This window comes from Ambystoma mexicanum, chromosome 1p (assembly GCF_040938575.1).
Source record: "Ambystoma mexicanum isolate Mex_15411 chromosome 1p, UKY_AmexF1_1, whole genome shotgun sequence".
Taxonomy (NCBI): domain Eukaryota; kingdom Metazoa; phylum Chordata; class Amphibia; order Caudata; family Ambystomatidae; genus Ambystoma; species Ambystoma mexicanum.
Window position 1 is genome coordinate 617204551 of NC_090921.1, and position 22845 is coordinate 617227395.

The 22845-nt window shown below is 43.9% G+C and overlaps 1 protein-coding gene across 1 annotated transcript in view; it reads left to right on the top strand.

Annotated features, from left to right (window-relative positions):
* TIMM13 (translocase of inner mitochondrial membrane 13) overlaps window positions 1–22845 on the top strand; it is a 135431-nt gene that overhangs the window by 37450 nt on the left and 75136 nt on the right. The window contains exon 2 of the mRNA XM_069649604.1: window positions 6284–6352. Coding sequence (XP_069505705.1) covers window positions 6284–6352 — 69 coding nt within the window. The remainder of the gene's footprint in view (window positions 1–6283; window positions 6353–22845) is intronic.

Here is a 22845-nt window from a genome sequence, read left to right on the forward strand (position 1 = left end):
AGCTAGCACAGCGTGCTAAGCACTCGCCCCTTATATCTGTCAGGGGCGCCCCCAGGGGGTGGCCAAGGGGGGCCATGGCCACCCTTATAAAAATGCTGGCCCCCCCATCGGCCACCCTGCAAAAAAGCAAACAAAATAATATTTTTTTTTCCGCACTGAACTGTGCATGGACAAATAACATGCACAGTGTGGTGCGAAAATAAATGTCTTTTTATTTTTGCTTTTTTGCCTCCGCCCGGGGTTAGAGAGGCACGTATGATGGTGGCCCCCCCATTGCTGACTGATCTCACATGCTCAGTCAGTGAACCCCGAGTGAGGGCCTGAGGTGGAGAAGTAGAAAGGCATCATGTGGGAGAGAGGACACAAAAGATGATGAGAGGGAGGAAGCAAGAGCAGGTGGACTGGGGATTCAGCGACTACAGAGGGGGGGGAGAAAGCACGAGCAGGGAAAGTGACTGTCCCCACTCCGTCCAAGTCACGGCTTAAATTAGTTACATTTTCCTTTCGAGTTGGGTCCCTCTATATTCTGAACAAACAAGCAAAAAACTTGCTGAGATTTGAATTTATGCTGTTGTCCTTCCAGAACACCCTCTTTCTCTCAGCCCACTACATAGAGATGTATGAACATGAAACCCTTCACTCCACGCTACAAATTATTGTTAGTACTGAGTGCACACGAGAATAAGCACTGGAGCTGTGGCAGTGAACGTTTTTGTTGTTGCTCTGGGTGAAAGGCCATTTTGCCATCCCATCCAGACACAGGCCCTTCCATGCCGCAAGCACCACGGCCATGTGGACTATTTCCCTCTCAGGTTTTAAACTATCTTTTTAAAACATACCAGGAAAGATTATGAAATGACTACAGCAGGAAAGATTAAAAGTGACGACCCCCATGCACCTCTGTCCCCAAACACTCACACACACACGCATTGAGCAGGTCCTCATTGCTTCAGCTGTGCAAACTTTTAGCCCATTGAACAGGGGAGGCGCCATTAGTCACAAGCACTGAAAACTGCAATCTACCCTGCCAAACGGGATCATAAAGAATCTTCAGCACGAATACTACAACTCAACATGTAGTGAAGGCCCCTGTACACCTACCTATCTACAAAATGCATACCATAGCTGAATTCATGATACCCTTGGGAAAATAAAAAGATCCCTGGGTGACGGTAGGGAGCATGTGTTACCAGGGTATCTTTATAATTATTCTTTTATAACGCGCTTTACACCAGAGAGGTATTCTAAGTGCAAGACCAGGATCCAAAACTGTGTTGCTATGTATGTTGTCAAGTTGCCCCTGAGCTATCCACCCGGCCTATGTAAATGATAGCATTGATGTCTCCTATTTGTACCTTTACTCAACAAAGGGCTGCTAAATTGATGTATAAACAGGGAGGCCAGAGTTCTAATGCCAGCTCCACTGAAGCAATGTGTGTGATTCTTGGCAAATCACCTTATATCGCTTGTTCTAAATCCCCTCATTTGGCACACTTGGGAGTATTCAAAATAACTTAAACCCTGTATCAAGCATTACATGAAAACTAAAGTAAATTTTACTATAGAGTTTTTCCTATCCCCCAAACAATATAGATATGCAGTACCAACCTGTCCATCATGAAGGATAATGGATATTTAATTATTTAACTGGTTTGGGTAGGGAACCCAAGTGAAAGCAATTCAGAACTGGAACCAAAGAGTGATGCTGAGAGCACTATAAGAACATGTTTATTACCACGCTGCATCTGCACTGCACGTACTAGGAAAAGTGCATGTATGTTTCTTGATGCATAATTATAAGCAAGAACTGACCCAAACACAGGTTAAGATGTATACGTGGGATAAAGAAATTCAATTAAATTCCATTTAAAAAATTGGAACATCTGTACAGTATATCTCAAAATTGGGAAATTGCACTTCCACCCACAGATGGCTGCAGGAAATGAGCCTTGCTTTCACTGCAGACATGGCTTTGCATGCAATGACTACCCATGACAGCCACTATCCTGCAATGCTTCCCAATAAGTATCGGAATAAGCACACTGTGCATACCTAGATCCTCAGAACCTGAGAGGCCACTGTGACACTAAACAAAGCCGAAAGGTGAGAACACTTGAACGGGCACTCATCTTGCAGAAACGCAGACAAGCAGACCGCAGGCCTAAGCAAAATGGCGGCATACGCACCCGGAAATAAACACATCCTGAGCCTGGACATGCGCATTTCTGCATTGGCTCATGCTTCCAGCCAGGCTGTGTTTATTTCCGAGTTTCCATCCTCGACTAGACTGCATGTAGGTTGTTGTGCGCAAAAGGCTTTTAGGAACAATTGTGCAGGGTCTGGCCAGTGGTTTACGTCTTCGTTTCACCATCGCCAAAGGTAGAGGTTTTATTTTGTTGTTGAATTGAAAATAGTGTTTCTGTAACGACGATATGCATTTTACTTAATACAAACATGAGTACAGTTCTTTCCATTTCAGCAGAGCTGTCATGATGTGAATATCTTTTGGTGTGGTTGCAAGTGCTTGCTTATGGCACCTTATTCTAAAGGCACTTCCATGGTACCTCCAAGTATCAAAGACTGATGATATTCCTTGAAATTTCCATTTCTGTCAAGTCATTTCTATTGGTGCACATTTGGAGGTTTTCATGTATTTTGCCCAGAGAGCCTGAACAGAGCTCTAATAGATGACTTCCCTGCATCTGCAATGATTCTGCAATTTTCTTTTTTGTGTTAAAATGCCATCGGCCACTAATGTTACCAAAAAAGTAGATTGGGGCAGGTGTGGGTGGATTGGGGGTGCGAGTGAGACCGTACGGAATTGAGGGCACTGCATTTGGGGGGAAAGTAGCAGGACTTTTTCAGTGGCTCACACCCCCACTCTTGCAATGCTGGATACTCCCCTGACCACCACCATAGAATATTCTCTTGCCTCATCCATGTTCACTCGAGCTTTCTGTCCGGGTTGCTTCCTCCCTGAATAATATGATTGTGACACTTTAGCAAACTGTCCTCTCCTGCTATATTTCCAGCACACCCCTTTTATTGCTGAACAATCTGGGTCCGACACCATGTGACCTATGAATTCATACTGGAAACAAGCACATTTGAAGCTTGTTCCCACTAATGGACTTCCTTGAGCACTTGGAGCTTTGTTCTTCTTAGCCACCACTGCTTTTATACCTTGCGCTGCTGGAAGTGGATCCGAGGTATTCTTAATAAGGCTTACTTACTGCCTCTTTGCCCGAGCAGTTCATTAATGTGGTATGTTTGGGTCCGTCCATTGCTAGTAAATAAAACTTGAACAAGTCTTCCCACTCTGTAATGGGTTCTCCCTGGCTGTCCAACAACTTGGCTGGAGGTGTTATTCCCAGATTCGCCATTCTTTGTTCCTTTTCTGCAACTGTCCCTTTCCACAAAACAGGATAATTCAGCTGTTCTCTTCCACGATCTTTACTCCACGTGGAACATTCCCTGCTAGCTGGGTCTTTAGTGGCTCCACACTTAATTTGTACACTAAGTACATCTACTTGAGTAGCCACTCAGATTTGGCTGGTCTATTCCTGGTGTGGTTGCAACATGTAACATCGGCATGTTTTTGCGTTATGTTTAGTGAATTCACGTTGACTAGTTGCACTTATGGCATATCATATTTCTTTGCACTTTGGATGGGCTGTGCATGAATACAAGAGGAGAAACTATGTGGATTCCCTATTAGTGGTAGCAAGCGTTGTTATGATTCAGTTTATTTTTTGGTCTATGTGTGTGTGGAGTGTTTTACTTGTAGCATAAGGATTTTTAGAGTTTGGTGTCTCGTGGGCTGTATTTTGGGATTGTGTGCATGCTTGAATGTGGTACTGGTATTAGTCTATGCTCATCAGATACATTAATTAGTTAACTGTTAAATAATCCATGGAACTATATCAATGTGCAATTCGTTCTCTCATATACACATAGTTTTCAACTGGACTATATACTACATCACCATAAGAGATTTCCTGAAATTCAGTTATGTGTTTGTTTTGGTGTGCCACCCCAAGATTTCATGTGGCCTCATCAGGCCACCCCTATGAAAAATGGCTGGGGGCGCCACTGATATCTGTGTGCAGCCTGCTGTTGCAGGTTCAAATCCCGTCAGGGTCAACTCAGCCTTTCATCCTTCCGAGGTCGATAAAATGAGTACCACTCTGGGATGATAATGTCTTGTGTTATTTAACACTCTGAGACCTAAGGGTGTGTAGCGCTATGTAAGATATTTATTATTTTTATTTATAATTTACTTTGCCGAAATTACCTTGCAGTATTACCATCTGCAGACATATATCCCTTTTACCATCGCAATGTAATTACGGTGAAGTGAATTAATTTACTTTAGTGGTAACAGTACACGGTTGAACAGGAGTGCCAGAGAAAATGTCCTCCCATAAACATTCATGTTAATGTCCTTCTGATATTTATCATTTCCAGAGTCACAAAACCAAGAGTTGTAAAAGTCACAATTGGCAATTAAATGAATGAATGCACGCAACAGCTTTGCCCTTCTTTTATCACTGGTAATAACCTTCCTGTGAATAGGCTTTTGTGTGGGAGGAGAGGATTAAGTGGAAGAGTTGGGGAATTATCCATCCTCTGCTCAAAAACTTCCCACACTAACTTCCAATGCAAATAACACCACTTTTCCCTTTCCCAGGCCACGAGGTACCAGCTGTACATTTGTCTCCGCAGTAGTCCTGTGAATAATTAGTCTGCAATCCTTAGTTCTGAAACGAGACCAAAACAAACCTACATTTCAGGTCAGCCTTCTATAGCCGAGTGGTGGACTAAGTAAACAATAAATGGTGATTGGCCCACCCCCTTTTTAGAAAATAGCTTGAGCAATGAGTTGCATAACCCAAAACATTGTGCTCATGGATGTGACTGGCGTTGTTAATAGTTTAATGTTTTGCGTGGTTTTGGTATAGCAAGCCCCTCAAATTCTTTGTATCCCATGCACGTAGGGACACTGCCTGGTGATGCCTTATAATCTCCATTGACGGGAGATACTTTCTCTATACAGGCGGTAGCTCCTGAAATGCATGGCAGTCTCCTTCCCACTTGTAGATGGTATACACTTGGCCTGCTATACTTCCTATCCCTGCGTCAGACCTGCAGGTGAACCTTGAGCACCCACCACATTACTTACTAGCGTGCAGATGTTTGCTCGAAGGTGCACAGTGCTGGAACAGGGGAGTGGAGCTCAGCCTGGGAGGAAATTCAGCTTTTGAACAAAGCAGGTTATCCTTGACAATATTCTGTATTGTAAATATTGGCAGCTCTATTTCCATGAATCCTCCCTGTATGGTCCAGTTTGCTGCTTTGTGGTTTATTTCTCTGGCTAAATGATTTGAAACTGGTGTGGTATGTGACTCGCGCTCCCGCAATTGTATTAAAAAGTTGAAGGGCGATTAGAATTGGAATGTGAGGTTGGACATTTGAGAAGCTGGAGGGATATTGATGTAGTGGCAGCTGTGCCGACCCGCTGGCAATGCAGGATATGCATATACAACATCTCTCACTCACTCAATGTGGTGTTAATACATCATTAACATCTAGATGGGATGGGGGGGGGGTCTGCAACTGTTGGCTCTCCAAATGTTTTGGATTGCAGATTCCATCAGCCATAGCCAGCTTAGTCAATGTTGAAGAATCATGGGAGTTGTAGTTTAAGTTCTGGAGCACCACAGGTTGAAGGACCCCGAACTAGATGATGGGTTATAAAGGCATATGACAAAAAGAAATGTTTTTATAAGTTTTGCAATTGTCGCAAACACTCCCTACAAACCGTGGGGCAAAGTTTGTGCTTTTCTCGGATCCGTGTGTATCCATGAATTCTAAGGAAATCATGGCTCTGACCTTAAGTGGAGGTGTTGGTGTTGTTGGCTCTCAAGGTTTTTTTTCTTCTTCGTATCTATTTAATACTTCTTTTGTAATCGACATACCACTTTTGCTAATTGCCCTGCCTCTACTGCTGCTAGTAGTTTGTACTCCCATGTTTCCACCCATTGACTACCCTGAATTTCCTGCTAGATAAAGTCACCTGTTGGCTTGCCTTCTATTCTTTTTGTTGTTGCTGCTTGCTCCACCTGCTAACAGTTACATTGTGATGTGCATTGATTACCCCTCTTAAGTGACTGCGTGGGAAGACAGTACATTTTGCACAATGAAGAAATAGAAGTAGTTATAATCTAGTCAAATAACTTTGTTGGGCAGCTCAATAAGTAATTGTGTTTCTTTTCCGCTTCAGAGGATGACTGACAAATGCTTCAGGAAGTGCATTGGGAAGCCTGGCAGCTCACTGGATAACTCTGAACAGGTATGCATTTTCTTTGGTATTAGCCAGCGTTGGTTCTTGGTATAGGATTCTCACGCTTTCCACAAGATGGGTTTCTATCCTATTCTGCACTGTAGTCCCGTGACTAAATTTCTCCTCAGTTGATTTGTGCATTAGTTGTGCAGCTAAAAGGGACGAAAGCAGCGGTACACAAAAGCAGGGCGTAGCCAGCCACAATTTGGGGTGGGACGACTGTTTGGCTGTTTTTTGAAAGCTGGTAGTTTGTGGGGCCATTAAATCTATTGTGCTGTTCATCCCACCACGAGCCCAAGACGCTTAATAGATATGGTGCCTTCCTTTGGCGCATTAGATGAATCTTTCCCCTAACTCATGAGAAGCTTTGCTAGACTGTCTAACAAGTGACGCCTAGTGCTAATGTAGTAGGTCCTTAGCAGAAGCCCAAAGAGGTATCTGGCCTTGTGCTGCACCCGGCCGAATCTGTAGGTGCGACCGAGCGTAGCGAGGGAGAGCGTCCCAACCAATGTTGGTTAGAAGGGGGCCTCCTCCGAGAAAAATTTGAATAAGAGGTAAAGATGGGGAATTTTACAGTACACTTTCTGTGATTCCTTGGGTAAAAAGCCAGTTTACAATCGGTAAGACATGCGAAAGTACATTAGATGCCAAGCCATCAACAATGCACAGTAGTATTTTCAAAACCATTTTCATAATACCTATGCCCACTTTATATGCCAGTACTCTGCAAGTGTAAAAAAACATGTCCATTCTGGTGCATCTCTTTATGCCCGTATTCCCACATAAGAAAATACTCATGTTTGATTTGCCCATGATACCACTAATGCTACTATAACCAAACATGTTTGTGCTGGTAATATATACTCCATTCACACACAAGAACATGCTCCTGTTGGCTTTTCTTAAACCTGCAATCTGAGTAGGCTCTGCAGGTCGCAGGTTCAAACCCTGTCAAGGCCAACGTAGCATTTCCTTCTTCTGAGGTAAATGAGTACCAACTTCGGTTGGGTGATCATTTTATGTAAATGTTATCTGTATAAATGCTTTGTTGTAGTTGCCCCCGAACGCCAGAAAAAAAATGTTGTGCCACAGTAAGAAAACATTGCTTTGCGGGCTGCACAAATGCAGGATCCTGCGCCCCTGTGCACATTCTTACCCATGTACACCATTCACACTGCATTCATTCATATGCATGCGCTTACATGCACCCCCTCACATGCATACACGCACTTACACACGCCCTCACATGCATGCACGCATACATTCCTACATGCATACAATCCTTGCAAACACACGCACATGCTTTTTTCTTAACTGTTTCCTTCTAGTCCTGCACAGGCCCTTTCCTGTCTATGCCGCTGCATCTCAGAGGCTATTTAGTTAAAGCAACGCTTATTGGAGAAATGGCCAAACTTAAAGTTTAGCCCAGCATTTTAAGCCTTTATATATTACCTAGGGGGGTATATTTATATAATCCCAAGGGCAGGCTTTTGTCTTCTGCACATTTGCTGATGTCGCTATTACGTTAATTACTTATTTTCTCACCTCGGAGAGCGGTGTATTTTACTTTTAAAGTTTAAAAGTACGTAAATACACTGCTATCAGAGGTGTGAAATGTGACTGCTTCTTGCCGTCTGAGCCCGGGCTGTGCCTCACAGTAGACTGATGACTTCTGCCTCAAAGTGGGAGGACTTTAGCCCTTCCCGCCTGGCATTGCCCACGTTCATAAGATGTCTTAAATTACACAAATCACAGTACAAACCAATCCAAATAATGTGTACAATCCAATCCAAATAATATATTCATCAATATGTTAAGCGAAGAAGCGGTATCCAGTGATAATGCAGAAAATAATTGTATTTACAAAGATGAACAAATATTGCAAGAAATAAACGAGTGGGTAAAAAAGGCCTATAAGACGAAAAAAGATTGAAATAAAGAAAAGAAAATGTAATGATAGTGGTGGGATTAGGTTTAAAAAAAAAGGGGTTTAGATTAAAATTGGATTAAAGGGGAGGGGGACAAGGAGAGGTTAGGGGTTTTTGGCGGAACACCCTGAATTAGGTATTTTTACAATGTGCACTGTGTAAAAGGCATTTCAATATTTTCTTCATGCAATATTTATTACACTTTGTAGGTAACTGTTATTTCTGCAATACAATAACAATGAATCGAAGGAGCAAACTTTAACCACTTCTCCAACTTAAACATAGCTCTATATGTACCCTACGTTCCTCTGTATTTCCAAGCATGAGACGCACGACAAAACAGTAGGCTTAGTCAGGTGCAACCATATTTTAATGCAGGAAACTGATAATATAACTGTCATGCCATGCTTTAGTAACGTACATGGAGTTTTCATTTTGACTTTGCAAGTTTTAGTGTAACTTTTTAGTGGGAGAAGTGGTATTAAAAGTAACTGAATAAAAAAAACACTTGGTAGATTATAATGGGTCATATTGAACTTTTACACAGAATCTGTCATTCAAACATGCTGTAGACCTGTTTTAGATGTGGTTTTCTTTTCTTTCACAAAATAGACAGTGCTGCTAGAATTGCAAATGTGTATTATGAAAATGCTCATTAAAAGAGAACTTTGTAACCAGACATCATTGTAAGTAACTGCCACTTGATGTTGGGAGATGGGGCAAAAGAGAGCATGATTGAGTAGGTTAATGCAGGGTAAGTCGCAGCAACCCTGTGTAAATGCATTTGTAAAGGAGTTGGAAATATAATTTTAGAAAAATAAGCATACATGTACTTTGTCTTGATAGATGCAGATGTGGTTGAATCTGCAAATAGAAATCCTGGAGATTTTTATAGTAGTTTTTGATGCAGGTGCTTGTGAGTAACGGGAGACATGTACTCGGAGTTCAACAGTAAATCTGAATTGTTGAACTAAAATGCCAGTTGGATGTGATTGGTGGATGGGTGTGTGACTGCTTGAAAGTAGCCAATGAGGGAGTGCTACAAGTGGAAGGGGAAGAAGGGCTGCTCTGTGTTAAGGGATCCGCGGACAGCGCAGTAGTCCACGGACAGGGTGTGCCACATCTGGCTCTTTTAAGGATGGCTGGCATGGAATGCAGACTGTGGGGATTAACCAATGAGGGATTCTGGTTGAAACGAAGAGAGGGTAGCAGTTCTTTTCATTGCTCTGTGTAGGGAAGATGGCTGTGGTTGTTGCTATGAAATGGATTACTGTGTGAATGGTGGGAGATTCTTGGACGCTTAATGCTTGGATGCTTAATCTGAAAAGGTACACAGAAATGTGTGGCATTTCTGGTAACGTTGGATTGGAGGGAGTGGAGGTTTCTTGGTATGGTGTGCCTGGCCAAAACTGGGAGAGTTTATTTGCATATTGCAAAAGCATGTCTCATTTTCAAATGTCCAGATTTGATTGTGGAGGGCATCGTTTGGGCTACATTAGTGCAATATATCTTTGTAGATTGCATTGAAAGATATGCTGCAAGCATTAATGGACTATTTACCCGTGGAAAGATTATATTTTCACACATGCATCCTTGGGCAGAATGGAGATGCATCAATGTGAAGGCGCCTTGTAAACAAAGGGGTATGTACATTTTGGATGGTGTTGGAATGACATCTTTTGCAAATGAGAATATTATGCCTGCCGGATGGTGCCCACAATTTTTTGAATGATGGCATGACTTTCACGATTTTGGAATGATGTAGAGTGATTGTGAAAAGATTTCATTAAATCAAAACTGAAAAATCCCTGAAGAGCTTCTTTTAAGAGCCCCCATTGTACATTAAATGTTTTAAAGTAAGTCTTAACCTCACCAGCCCATTGAATTGGGTGTTCTGTCCATGGACACTGCGGTAGTGCCTCATCCGGGTCTTTTGAGGATGCCTTGCATGGAAATGGGACTGTGCAGCCCATGGGATTATCCAATCAGGTTTCCTGGGTGTGCTATACAAGGAGAGAGTCTGGCAGAAGCTTTGTTTGCCGAGAGGACTGCAGCTGGCTATGGCTCTCTTTCAGGAGGCAGAGTGTATGGATTTTGAGGGACTCGTGGATCCATTGGCTGAAGGTGTATGCTGAGCACTGTGGAGTGGCTGAAAATCTTGCATTTGATTTTCATGTAGACTGGTAATGGAGTACGTGGCATGAAGTGGAAGGACTTGTGTAAATCTGGTGATACTGAAACAGCATTATCATAGTTCATTGGAGGGAACAGTTTAGGGTATGTGACTTGAATGTTAGTGCAGTTTGCAATGAAGGAGACATTTGGAAAGTTGAAGGAAATGTTCCCCAATTCAAGGCTGATTTTCTTTCTTGCATTGCCCAGAGACAGATCTGGATGCACTAGAGTTCATTTTGGCCAAAAATGGAGCAAGCTAGGCGCAATGTCAACAAGGCTGTATGCATTTTTGAGGGATTTTGGCATGACCTCTTTCCATAATGAAAATATTAAATTTGATATTGCAAACATTTTCCGCACAGGTGGAGTACATCTTACTGATGGGGATAATCAGATTTTTGGGCAAAACGTTCAGAATGCTTTGAAGCATTTTTCAGTAGGCGCAATAAAAATATGGAAACACTGGGAAAACAAAATGCCTTCTTTTTCGCAATTTTAAAGAAATAATTCACTTTAGTAGAATGTTCTTTAGTTTACTTTAAAAATTGAAAAAAAAATGATAAAAACGAAAAATACAAAAAGGTTATTTTCAGAGCCACCACTTTCCCACGCAAAAGAGTTAAATGTTTTTGATGCCATCACCACACCATTTTTCTGGAGTCCGCGGACTACCGTGCTGTCTGCGGACTCCACAGGCTGCATAGGGGCCTGTAACTTTTTTTGTTTGTTTTATTTTTCATCTGTGAATGGTGGCTTCTAAAGTATTATTTTTTTTTGGGTAATATTATTTTGGGCTTTTAATTGGGAAGAGAAGGAAGGGAAGGGGCACCAACCACAGGGACGAAGGGCCAGGTGGAGAGAGGAAGATGTTGGGTGGACCTTAATCAGGTAGGGGACAGTATTTCTCATGCTCCTTGACAGCGGCCTTGAAAGCACTCCAAAACTGCTTCCCCCTACAGAGCGGTGTGTCACAGTACATACACGGTACTGACACCCTCAAAGTAAGGGTTTACCGTGTTATGTATTGCCTGCATGGCTTCCGATGGGATCCTCTGCCCCACAGGAATGCCCCTTGTGGTGACAGGAGCAGATGAGGACGAGGTAGAGGGCGTTGGCCTACTCGTCCCTTCGAAAAGGTACCACCTTTCTCACTGTTCCATTGTGATTCGACATGAGGTGGCGCCACATGGAGGTAGTTCTGTTGGGGTACAGACCCGGTTTTCCGCGACTGAGTACAGTGCATCGAACCTTGTCTGCCCCAGCCTTTGGGACCCCCCACTATGGTGGTGAACAGTTGCCACACCCAGGACTCACAACGGGAGTTGGAGAGCGGGACTTCAGTACCTCATCTTCCTCTTGATCCTCCTCCTGTATCACCACACCTGTTCCCTTCTCCAGGCTCTCCAGGTGGTGGTGGCGGTGGCGGATGGGGGTGGTAGCTGCAGTGGCCATAGCAGATGCCATTCTGTCTCCAATACATTTTCTGCAAAGAAAACCAACGGGTGCTCTCTCCTGGACAGCCAGATTGAGTAACAGTAATGGGCAGGCCCCTCCAGAGGGCCGGACCGCACGACTGTCTGCAGACTATTGAGCCACAAATGGGGCTTAAAAAGTTTTAAAAGTTGCCAGACCAACTAAGACACGGTCTACGAGCTCTGCAAGGGTAATGTTCGGGCTTGAAACGCCCTAGATTGGCCAAAAATGCAGTTTTAAACTATCCGGCGGTATAGGCACTGACCCCGAACACATCCGCTGTGCGGGTGCAATCACATGATGTCCCCGACATCCGGGGACACGACTGCTATCCTGCAACACCTACATGGTGGGAAACGATGTACGCATGCGTGCCAGTGTCCGCAGGATGGGGGGGTGGAGTCTCCGAACTAATTAAAAGTACGCCACATGAGAGTGGACATGTCCAGACAGGCGCAGTGTCCGGGGGCACCTCCATTTTGGTCATTGACATCCCAGACAGTTGCATAGTCCGTGGACTCATAATTGGGTTTTAAAAGACACAAAATGTTAGCAAGACTATACACACACAAATGTATTGAAAAAAACATACATTCGATTAGCAGAGCGATGGGGAATCGGAATGGGAAACATAAATGGGAGGATTGGGATTTGTATACAGTGTTCATGAGGGGAGGAAGGGATTGAGGTTTCATCATAGCGTCTTTCATTCAGGGAATTTGATGGGGATGATTGGTTGGGACAATATGAACGGGTACAGGTAGTCGAGCAGTGATATCGAACATTTTCCTTGACATGACTTTTCACAAATGTCATCAACTACATGAAATTTTTTAGTACATCCATTTTTGATAACTTCATGAGTTTGTTATGTACATTTGGGGTTAGGGTCTTCAGGTTCACTCAAATGTAATTGGGCCCTAATCACCACTATGTACTGTCTTAAAAAACGTATTGTATACCATTTAAAGCAGTTTTCTTCAGTCATTTCATCTTTGGGGAAATATTCCTCCAACCATTCCAGTGTGCTTGCCATTTCTGTTAAAATAAAATAGTGCTATTTCTTATAGGTTATGTATACATAACACATGGTAATAATACAGAAAGAAATAGTGTATATCCTATTTTCTAAGAGCTTCTTCAGTGCCAAGTGCTTGGCAAGGTTGCACTGAGGTGATACCGTGAGGCGTACAGTTAAGCTTTGTGCATTCCATTATATTGTGCACTACATGAAAACATATTTGTGGATTTGGAAGTACAGATTTCCTATAAATATTTATTTTTGGATGTCGTACATATATCTATTGTTTCATGTATGTCTTTGTCCATTGCAGGATACAACATTGTACGGTAACCTCTGTGCTTTTGGCAGTATGAAAGCCGTCCGATGTCTGCGGACTCTGCGGCTATCACGATGGGGCGGGGGCAGTATGATGTAAGGAACATGTAGAAAATTTAAGGGTATCCTGGTAAAAACCCATGAAATTCAGTGAAAAAACTGTGTTAAAGGGACATTATGGTTACAGGTAAAATCGAAAACCCCCAGAAATGTCACCAGTTATGGTAAGGTAAGCAACCATAACTGGCGCCACCACCGTGCATTGCCAAGACTAACCAGGACAGCAGAGATGAAAATTGTGATGTCATCTTTGATGTCCAGGGTTTTAGTCTTAGCAGTGCATGGTGGTGGTGCGCGTTGCCTTGCCATAACTGGCGAATTAGTTTTATTTCGTGGTTTTTTTTTTTTGGTTTTTTTGGGGGATTTTACTTCTAACTGTATGTATGTATATATGTGTGTATATGTATATATGTATTTTTTATTTTATTACTTGATTTAATTGTATAAAACAATTTTTACAAGACAAGCTTCCCACATTAGTTAAAGTAAGTCCTTTTGGATTTCCATCGTATTCCACTAAGGTCCTGCCTCAAACGTGTCCAGCATGGAGAGGAAGGGGTGATAAAGTTTTCTTTTCGGACTAGGCCATCAAGTGAGTAGGCCAATACTTCGAAAGAAGCCCACCACTGCAATGACCCATGACGTCTTCTCCCCACTCATGAATCAGCACCACCATTCATCCTCGTCTTAAAAATGCAAATTTCTGAATAAATGCGCTAAGTGCAGGGAGTGAGAGCCTGTTTAACAAGAGGTGTTTAATTGTTTCCGTCTTTTCCGGCAGCTTACAAAATCTGCATGATTTTTCTTCTGACAGATTTCTTCTTGCCAGGATTTCCTTTGTGTGTAGGATGTTCAGATGAATTCTTAGGACATTCTCCCGGAGGTTTTTATCCGGGCATTTTGTCAGATACGGTTTTAAAACATTCACTTTAGACGTGTAAGGAGGTAAATCCTGCATCAGTTTAGTGGCTGATGATTTTTCCAATGTCTCTATCCAGTCGCTCTCCATAATACACTGTTTAACCTTTACTGGGTTATAGATACGTTCCTCTTGGGAACTACCGGCCCAATGAAGAAGATATTGGATCCTTGCTGCCCATTCCAAAAGCATTTTGCTAGACCCTGATTGGATTTCCTGGTTTATTTCTTTCGGGATCAATGGAGGTGAAGGAAGCAAGGTCTTTCGGTATAGCATAGTCTCATTTCGGGGCACTATCGATCCCAACGATTGCAGTGAAAGTTCCCTCCTTATTAGGGCAATTGGAAGCGATTGTGGAAGATTGAGGAACTTTCTCCAGTAAAACCCTTCTAGTCTCGGCCAGAAATTTGCTGGAAGGTTAGGTAACGCTTCTACCCCATAAGTCAGGCTTGTAATGACTATCGTCTTGTAGAAAATCAATGTTGGTGACATTGTGAAACGCCCGAACTTGTTCGCTACAGCTCGAGACTGTGAAATGAGAAGCCGAACTTTTGTCATAATGCTCTCCTGCATCGGTGTTTCTTTACTGCTTTTATTTAGAATGACGCCCAGATATTTGAAGTCATTCACAATTTCAATTTTGGTGTTGTCCACTGTCCATGAACATTTCTCCACATTCCTGGCGTTGCCAAGTGTCATGGTTTTAGTTTTGTCAAGATTCATCAACAGATGATTCTCTTTGAGGAAGACATCTAGATTATTAAAATTGGTGTTAGATCCATGAGGATGATGTCGTCTGTGTATAACAATCTTGATATTTTGCTCTTTCCCAAGGTCGGGGGGAATGACTAATTCTCTCCTCAGTCTTTGTAGTCCGCCATATAAGCGTTATATAGCGTGGGTGCCAAGGGGCAGCCTTGTTTCACTCCTCTTCCCGTCTTGATCCATGCCGATAAAAGGCCTTGATTGTTGAGACGGACGCACATTGTGCTTTCTGAATAAAGGGCCTTTATAAGGTCCAGGATCCCCGAAGGGCAAGCGTGTTGGTGTAGTTTAGACCAAATCAACAAATGCAATGTAAATTTTCGGCCTACCCTCAAAAACATTTGCTTTTAATGTGCTCTCAGCCAGAATGTTTACTGTGGTCCCTAGGTTTTTCACAAAACCAGCCTGCAATGGATCAGACAATCCAGTAGTGGAGATCCAGGTTTGAAAATTGTCCAGAATTAATGCACCAAAGAGTTTTCCTATAGACTCCAGTAAGGCTATCGGGCGATAATGTGATGGAATCTCTTTTGAGCCCTTTTTAAAAATTGGCACCATTATCGCCTTTTTCCATGACCATGGAATCATAGAAGACTGGACACAATTAGTGAAGACCTCCTTTATGAACATAGACCAAGGTTCAATGTTCTTCTTTATGTCAAAATTGGTTATGCCGTTAGGTCCGGCCCCTCTGGACCCATTGAGATGTTTTATTTTCCATTTGATTGTTTCCAAGTCCAGCGGGATTGACCAGTCCCCCTTCGGACTAACTGAGCAGAGGCCATTCACAGTATCCGAGACACCATAGAGATCCTCAAAGTGGGATATCCATCTTTGCTCTCCAATTGAATTTTGCAGTGCCTGATTGATAGCTTTTGAATTGCTCTTTATTAATGACCAGAATTCTCGTGCGTTGTGTCCACAGATGGCGCGAAGCATACTTTCTGGGTCATCTTGGAGGCGTTGAATTTTAGATGCCTTCAGCCAGGATTTATAGTTTCTGACTGCCACGGCCACTCCTTCCTTTTTTTTTTAAATAGAAATAGAATTTGCTGCATCCCGTTTTAGTTTTCTTACCCACTTTCTTCTGTCTACAAGTTGTTAGTTAAATGTGTGTTGAAATACGTTGTTTTCTGTTACACTTTCCTTTTTTGCGTTGGAGTACTATTAAAAGAGGTGTGTAGTCAACCGATTTTGTTGAAGTGGTTAAATCGCCAGTTTTTAGTTCCACATATAACTGAGTGAGTTTTGTGATTGAAGCTTCTGACAGTCTTAATCTGGTACCACTCTGGTTGAGGTCTAGGTTTGGATTAGTGAAACAAGCCTCTCTCCTGCATGAGCGCCAGCTAAGGGTTAGAATGTTATGGTCACTATGTTTAGTCCTAGTGACTATGAATGATTCCATTAGGGGCAGTAAGCTACGAGAAACCTGGATACAATCAATCGTGTCCATTGGATCCATTCGCTCCCAAGTGGGGATAATTTCAGTCAAGGGAACGTTCCACTGCTGGAGATTGTGCAGCTCTGTAGAATTTAGTAAATTGGTCCATAAGCTAGACCTTCCTTGAGGAGAGTTGAGTCGATGGGTTAGATCAATATTCAAATCTCCAGCGATTATAACATGACTTGGTTGGACGTGATCAAAAAACCGTCTATTAAATTCTCCATTTGATCAATAAAATTTTCGTTAGTTACTCGCTTGGGATTCTAATGGGTATTGATCAGCAAGATCTCAGCCTGCTGATCAAATCCAAAAGGACTTCCAGGCGTTACCCAAGCCAACGTTGTGGCCAGGATGAATTCCGATGCTATTAGCACCTTTTGCAGAGACAGACCACTGCCAGATCTAATGGCGGTGATGAGGCCAGATCTTGGTCTGCCCTTCTCTCCTTTATGGGCCAGGGAGTGCGCCAATTGAAAGCAGTCTAGAACGGGTTTCTCGGCCAACCAAGTTTCTTGCAAACACAAGACATCAAAGTTTCCGAAATTTACATCAGACTTGATGGTCAGGTGTGAGAAGCCCCTGGTATTCCAGGATCCCAGCTTCAAGTTGACATCTAGAGGATCTAATACAGGCGGCTCCTTGTGCAAAGTGTCTCGATGAGGACCTTCTGGTGGCTATTTCTTTCTCGGTTGTTCCTTTAGGAAATCCGTACCGTCTCTTCTTCGAACAACATGGAGGGTTGTTTCTCGTTCAATTTTCCTACCATGTGTGCTCACTTCGCCCAGTAGGTCCACTTGCTGAAAATGTCTACGTGAGGGTAGGTTAGTTGAGTGGTCGTTGTGCGTCTGATGCTCATCAGGGCTAGCCTTCCTGGGTTGATCCTGTTGAGTGTTGGGTTTATAGATGGGTCCTGAATCCTGATTTTCGATGTTAGTGTGTAGGGCGTCACCCGTTGGTCTCCTCGTATGGTGAGGCCTTCGACAATTGTTATCCTGAGCCTTGAACATGAAAATATTCGAGCATTGGGGAGGCGTTTCTGGATAGTGTTTGGGAGATGGTTTTCCTCCTAATACATGGGTCAAGTCGAAGCCCATGTTATGTTTTCCTCTTGCTCTCCATATTTGTTGTTGAATATGGTTGGAGCCTATATGAAGGTAAGAACTGTCTTTTCTTCCATTAGGGTTGGGTTCCAGGATATTAATATCTTTTGTGATGTCAATTTGAGGAAGACGGATCTCATGGAACACTTTTGCTAGAGCCCTTCGATTCAGTGTCCAGTTGCTTTTCGTGTGACATTTGGAGTTTAAATGATCTTGACAGGGTTTCCTTTTGCTTGTACAAGACGGAATGGTTGTGAAGATTTTCTCTCACTGAGGAGTTAGATTTAACCCCCCTAAGGTCATGCACCCTGGATCTGTAATGAGCTCTCGTGTCATCAGGAGAGAACATCCGGTCCTTTAATCTGTCTTGCTGTTCACGAGCTGTATGTGAGGCAGTGGGGCGATGACCTTGGTGTAATTGATCTTGAAGGCCACTGCCAAGCTTTCTCTCCTGTTCCTTTTCGCGCAGCTGCCCCTCGTTGGCACTCCCTTCTCTGAGGAACTTTCCTCTTTTTAAGGGGCACAGGCGTAGTCGAAGGGGAATCTAAAAGCAGGGCCTTTGTTTTAGGCTCTTCCATTGCTCTGTTCTCCCGAGTTTTTTTTTTTTTTGCTGCTGATTAAAAGACTGGATTTCAGATTCGGAGTCTTCCACTGTGTAGATGCTCATATTCATTAGATTAATCGAACTACAGGAAACCTCTCGCGACCTGTCCGGGCTCGAAATTTCAGTCAGAGGCTTTTCCGTTGGCTTCAGTTTAAACACTCTTCTATTTTGAACCGGAGAGGAGTCCTTTTCCGAGTCCTGTTGAGCTCTTGTATTAGATTTGTTTGTCGAGGCTGTGGCCGCTTCTGCTCGTGGGGCAGAAGGTTTGGCTTTCAAGACCTTCTTTCATCTGTGCTGGTTCACTAGATCCTTTGTGTTGGAAGATTTGGAAAGTAGAGGGAATCTTAACTGTGGTAAAGTCAATTGCTTTTAAGGCTGGTTGAATAGAAGCACTCTCCAGGAGGTTCAAGGCCACCAAACCATTTTTCTTAGGTGCGTTGATGGTCTGACCTTGAGAGAGCTGCCCAGGCTTTGCTTGAATCTTCATCTGTGAGGTAGTCTTTATTGATGGAGGGTGCCCACTCGATGGTCGTCGAGTTCGCTCATCCTCCGTGGAAGTATGCTCTACACGGTCTGAGATATTCTCTTCCTTCGATAAGTAGCACTCAATAGTTTGAGTACCTAGCGAGAGTGGCGGGTTCGCCACCGCGTGAGCTTGAAGACAGACTGCCCCCTCAATGGAATAGTCAGATCTTTCATTACCACTGTGCCCATTACATCACACCATTGATGCTGCTGGGCGGTCACAAACCCCTCTATAAAATTGAGCTTGGTATGCATATATGCAATCAGAGTATTTTGATCCTTAAGAGTGTCATTAATTGCTTCATTGAGCTTCCCAAAAGGGGCCAGAGCAGTAGTGACTGTGGACAAGATGGTCATTGGGTCCAGTTTTTTAGAAGGGGTATCATTCAGTGTCCTAGATGTAATTTCACTCAAACGTCTTGGAGGCAAAGGGGAACCAGTGCTTTGGTTAAGTCTGATGCTTTTGTCATATAAATTACTGCCACCCATTGTTGGAAGTTCCGAAAAAGAGTAGAGAGGCAGAGGAAGGTTTGGAGGGACCCAGTTGTGAGGGGGCGTAATGCCATACGCAGGAGCGAGCAGTGGCAAAACCACCCCCCTAGAATCGCCAGATATTGAAGGTCCTCCATTCCGATTCTCTGCGACAAAAGGGGCTTTTGCCTGGACACCCTCCCCAAGAAGAACCACGCCAAGGCCCGACTGAGCGTCAGGAACAGGCCTCGTGTTTTGCAAGCCATTTGGTTCACGTGGGCCGTTTACCACCACCTCTTTCATCACCTTCGTGACATCCAGTATTGGCCGCAACGTTTCAGTTTGCTGGTTCGCCAACCCAACTGCGAGGGTTGGATGCAGAGTCTTGTTGGTACTTCTTTCTGAAGGAAGGGGCGTCTTGAGCGGTAGATTGGAGAGGTGTGTGGCAGTATCTTCCACGATGGCCAAAAGTTCAGCGTCTGATAAATCTTGAAGGCCTTCACCTTCAAGACAAGTTTTTTTACCAAAAAACTTTCAATGTGGTGATGAACATTGAGGTGTGAGAGTTCAAAGACCTTCTACCGCCCACTAGTTCTCTTTTATAAGGTGCCTTTGCCCGCACCGTTCTCAGAGAACATTTTGTGGCCACTACTCAGTAATTTCGGCTTCAGGGGTTGGTCTAGAGGTTGATCCAGGTTACCACTTACTGGCAGTTTGTCCAAGCAAGGAGGGTCGGTTGGGGGAACGTTGATGGAAGTTTTCAAAATTTCCGTGGGGCGGGGGCTCTTATTCTGAATTTTGGCAATGGAAGTTTCAATCGGCTTAAAACGGAGACGACTTCAGAAAATAACCCTGCACCCTTGGTAGTATCCCCTCCCGCCTCTGCCAGAGGCTGTTCCTCCAGTGTGGAGCTGAGACAATGGAAAGAGAGTTGGAGCTCCTCAGTACCCAGGGGAGTACTCAAGTCGTCTTGTCCCCTAGTACTGCGGATCATTATCACAACCTTATCCCCCGAATGAGCCGTGCCCACTACCAGAATAGTTGCACTTCAAGGTGGCATTCGACCAGTTCAGGAGCAGTCGGGAGAAGTTGCGTCGGGCCTCCGGCCGACTCAGGGATCCGTGAGGAGCTCTTCACTGAGTCCGAATCCTGATCCAGCACATGCTCCAAGGGGCAAAGGACGCCCGATGGAGACGGCACCGGAGGTAAGGAGGGGACCCGGACCGCACCCTTTGGTTTTGTCAGAGCTGTAAGGAGAGGGAGGGAAGATTGAGGGAGTGCGCTGGAAACAAGCAGCACCACATTACCCACTGTTGTAGATGGCACGGAATTCATGCCCACTGATTCAATTGGGGGAAACTGAAAGTCACTTACTACGGTGGGCTCTGTTGCTCTCGTCGCTCTTGGTCGAATCGCTTCCGGATGATGTTTTTGCTGAGGTTTTAGCAAGGATCTCTGGTTCTCCGGCCGCTCAAATCCTTCAGGGGAAGTTGGTGTGTTCCTAAAGAGGCCTGGGAGGCACAGTTTTGAACTGCTTAGCGTTTGTTGTTTAAGATCGCCTGTGCAAAGATTCCCTTTTGTGGTCTCCACCTGCGCCGCCATAAACTGAAGTCCCCGGCTTGCCTCTCGAGCACACCAGCCACTTTATCAGGATTCTAAGTCACGAGAGAGAGGTCCCGGCAAATCCGGCAGATCCGTGTGAAAAAGATGGAAAAAGTGCAAGAGCAGGAACGTAGCAAGTCCGAAAAAGGGGTCAGTCTCACAGGCCCGCGGACTGCAGACAGCCCTGGTCAGTCCCTTCGTGGTCCGCTTCACGGAGGTCTGGAATTATGTAGCTGGAGGGCTCGGGTTCACACGCCTCCAACAGTAGAAAGTGAAGAGATACTGCTGCACTGTAGCAACGCTCTGTGCAGATACTGCAGACTGCCCTTGTCAGTCCCTTCCTATTTGTGTTGAAGGGTGAAGACCGTATCGGATCATATTCCATGTCATATGTTCGTCAGTTTGTTTGCTGGTGTATCGGTCTTTAGTATGTGGTTTGTATGCCTAGTTAACAACTTGACTCAAAACACATCAATACCGTACTGCCTAGACTTCAAGCAGTTTAAAAAAATTATAATAATAATGGTCAGTACTGTTTATCTTGTTGTATGCTGGCTTGTGTGACTAGTAGATCTTGGTGCCTCTGCTGGGCTTAAACATTGTTTGCCAGTTGCCCTACAGCTTTCAATGTAAGGCTACGTTTGGTTACTAGCTGTATTTTTTAATGTTTGACCAATTAGCTGGTTTGAATAGGTGCCCTGTAGCATTGATGCAAAATTGCTATTGCAGCTCGAGTGATTCCAACCCAGCTGTTCTTTTGATACACAGAAATCCAATTATTTTTTAGTTGTCTTTGAACTGAAAAATACTCACCATATACGCAAGTGATGCATCCATCAAGAGACATAGATTAGGTCAACTAAAAATGAATAGGTAACCGGTGAAAAATTGACAAGTTTATCAAGAACGGGTTTTGAGAAAGCCTGTTCATGCATGTAGCAGTAATTGTAATGAAAATAATTCCAACCTTCAACTTGATAAATGGCTAGAAACTGGCAGAGACTGAAAGCGAGTTGAAATGTTATAGGGAGAAATAAGGTGCTGCATGTTTCTGAGCTAAAAAACAAAATTGGTGAAAACGCTCTGGAGCCATCCAGCACCCCACCTCATTAATGTAAGAACTGGGGTGGGTCAGGGCTATGTTTTTAGTGCCTAGGCCGCATCTGCCAAGTGTGAATTATTATTTTATAGTCCACATGATTTCTAAATGGCAAAACAACCATGTTTCATCCCCGTTTTACCCATGGACGCCTGATGGGACACCCCATCTAAACCCAGGTAAGGTGGTATGGGTGGGGAGTACAGACATTCTTGTACTACCACATACTCTTAACATTAGGCTGTCTTGCACTGTGCTCCTTGTTTTACAATTGTATTTTGCTTGAATGAATTGTGCAGGTTAGCCTAGTGTGACAAATCTGAGGATGTCTTCCCTTCCTTCTCCCATAGGGGGAGACCTTTCCCATGGGGCCAAGGTGCTGCATCCACAGTACAATAGGCCCCCGTGGGGGGTGGTGCACCAAAGGATGATCACATGGGGGAGAAATCCCCTTTGGAATTGGCGATGACCATCACCAGAGAACGTGGTATTGGACAGCTTTAATACATTCAACCCCTTTCCCAACCCTAAATTACCTCCTAACCCACCTGAATAGAGCGCATATATTTAGTTGTCAAGTCGGTCAACCTAACCTACACAACAACACTGAAAACCCAGAAAGTACAAAGTATCATGCATAAAGCTGTATGGCTGGTATTGTGACAAAGAAGATGGCCGGGAGTCCAAGGATCACTCACGGGGAACACAAATCCTCATTCACCTCCTTCGTTCTTGTCCAGAGTAGGTTTTCATAAAGAAATCCTGACTGACCAGGGTACCACCTTCATGGTTTATGGCAGAGGTTTCGAAAACGTTCCACAGATCAAGACCCTTAGACCAAAGTTCTATCGCCCACAAGCTGATGGGCTAGTAAAATGATTAAAACCCTGAAAACTGTTTTTAAAAAGTTGGTTGAAGCAGATGGGAGCTGGGACGCTAGGGTGCCCTGGGCCCTGTTCGAAAAGACCCTGCAAGCCTCATAGACTTTCCCCATTGCT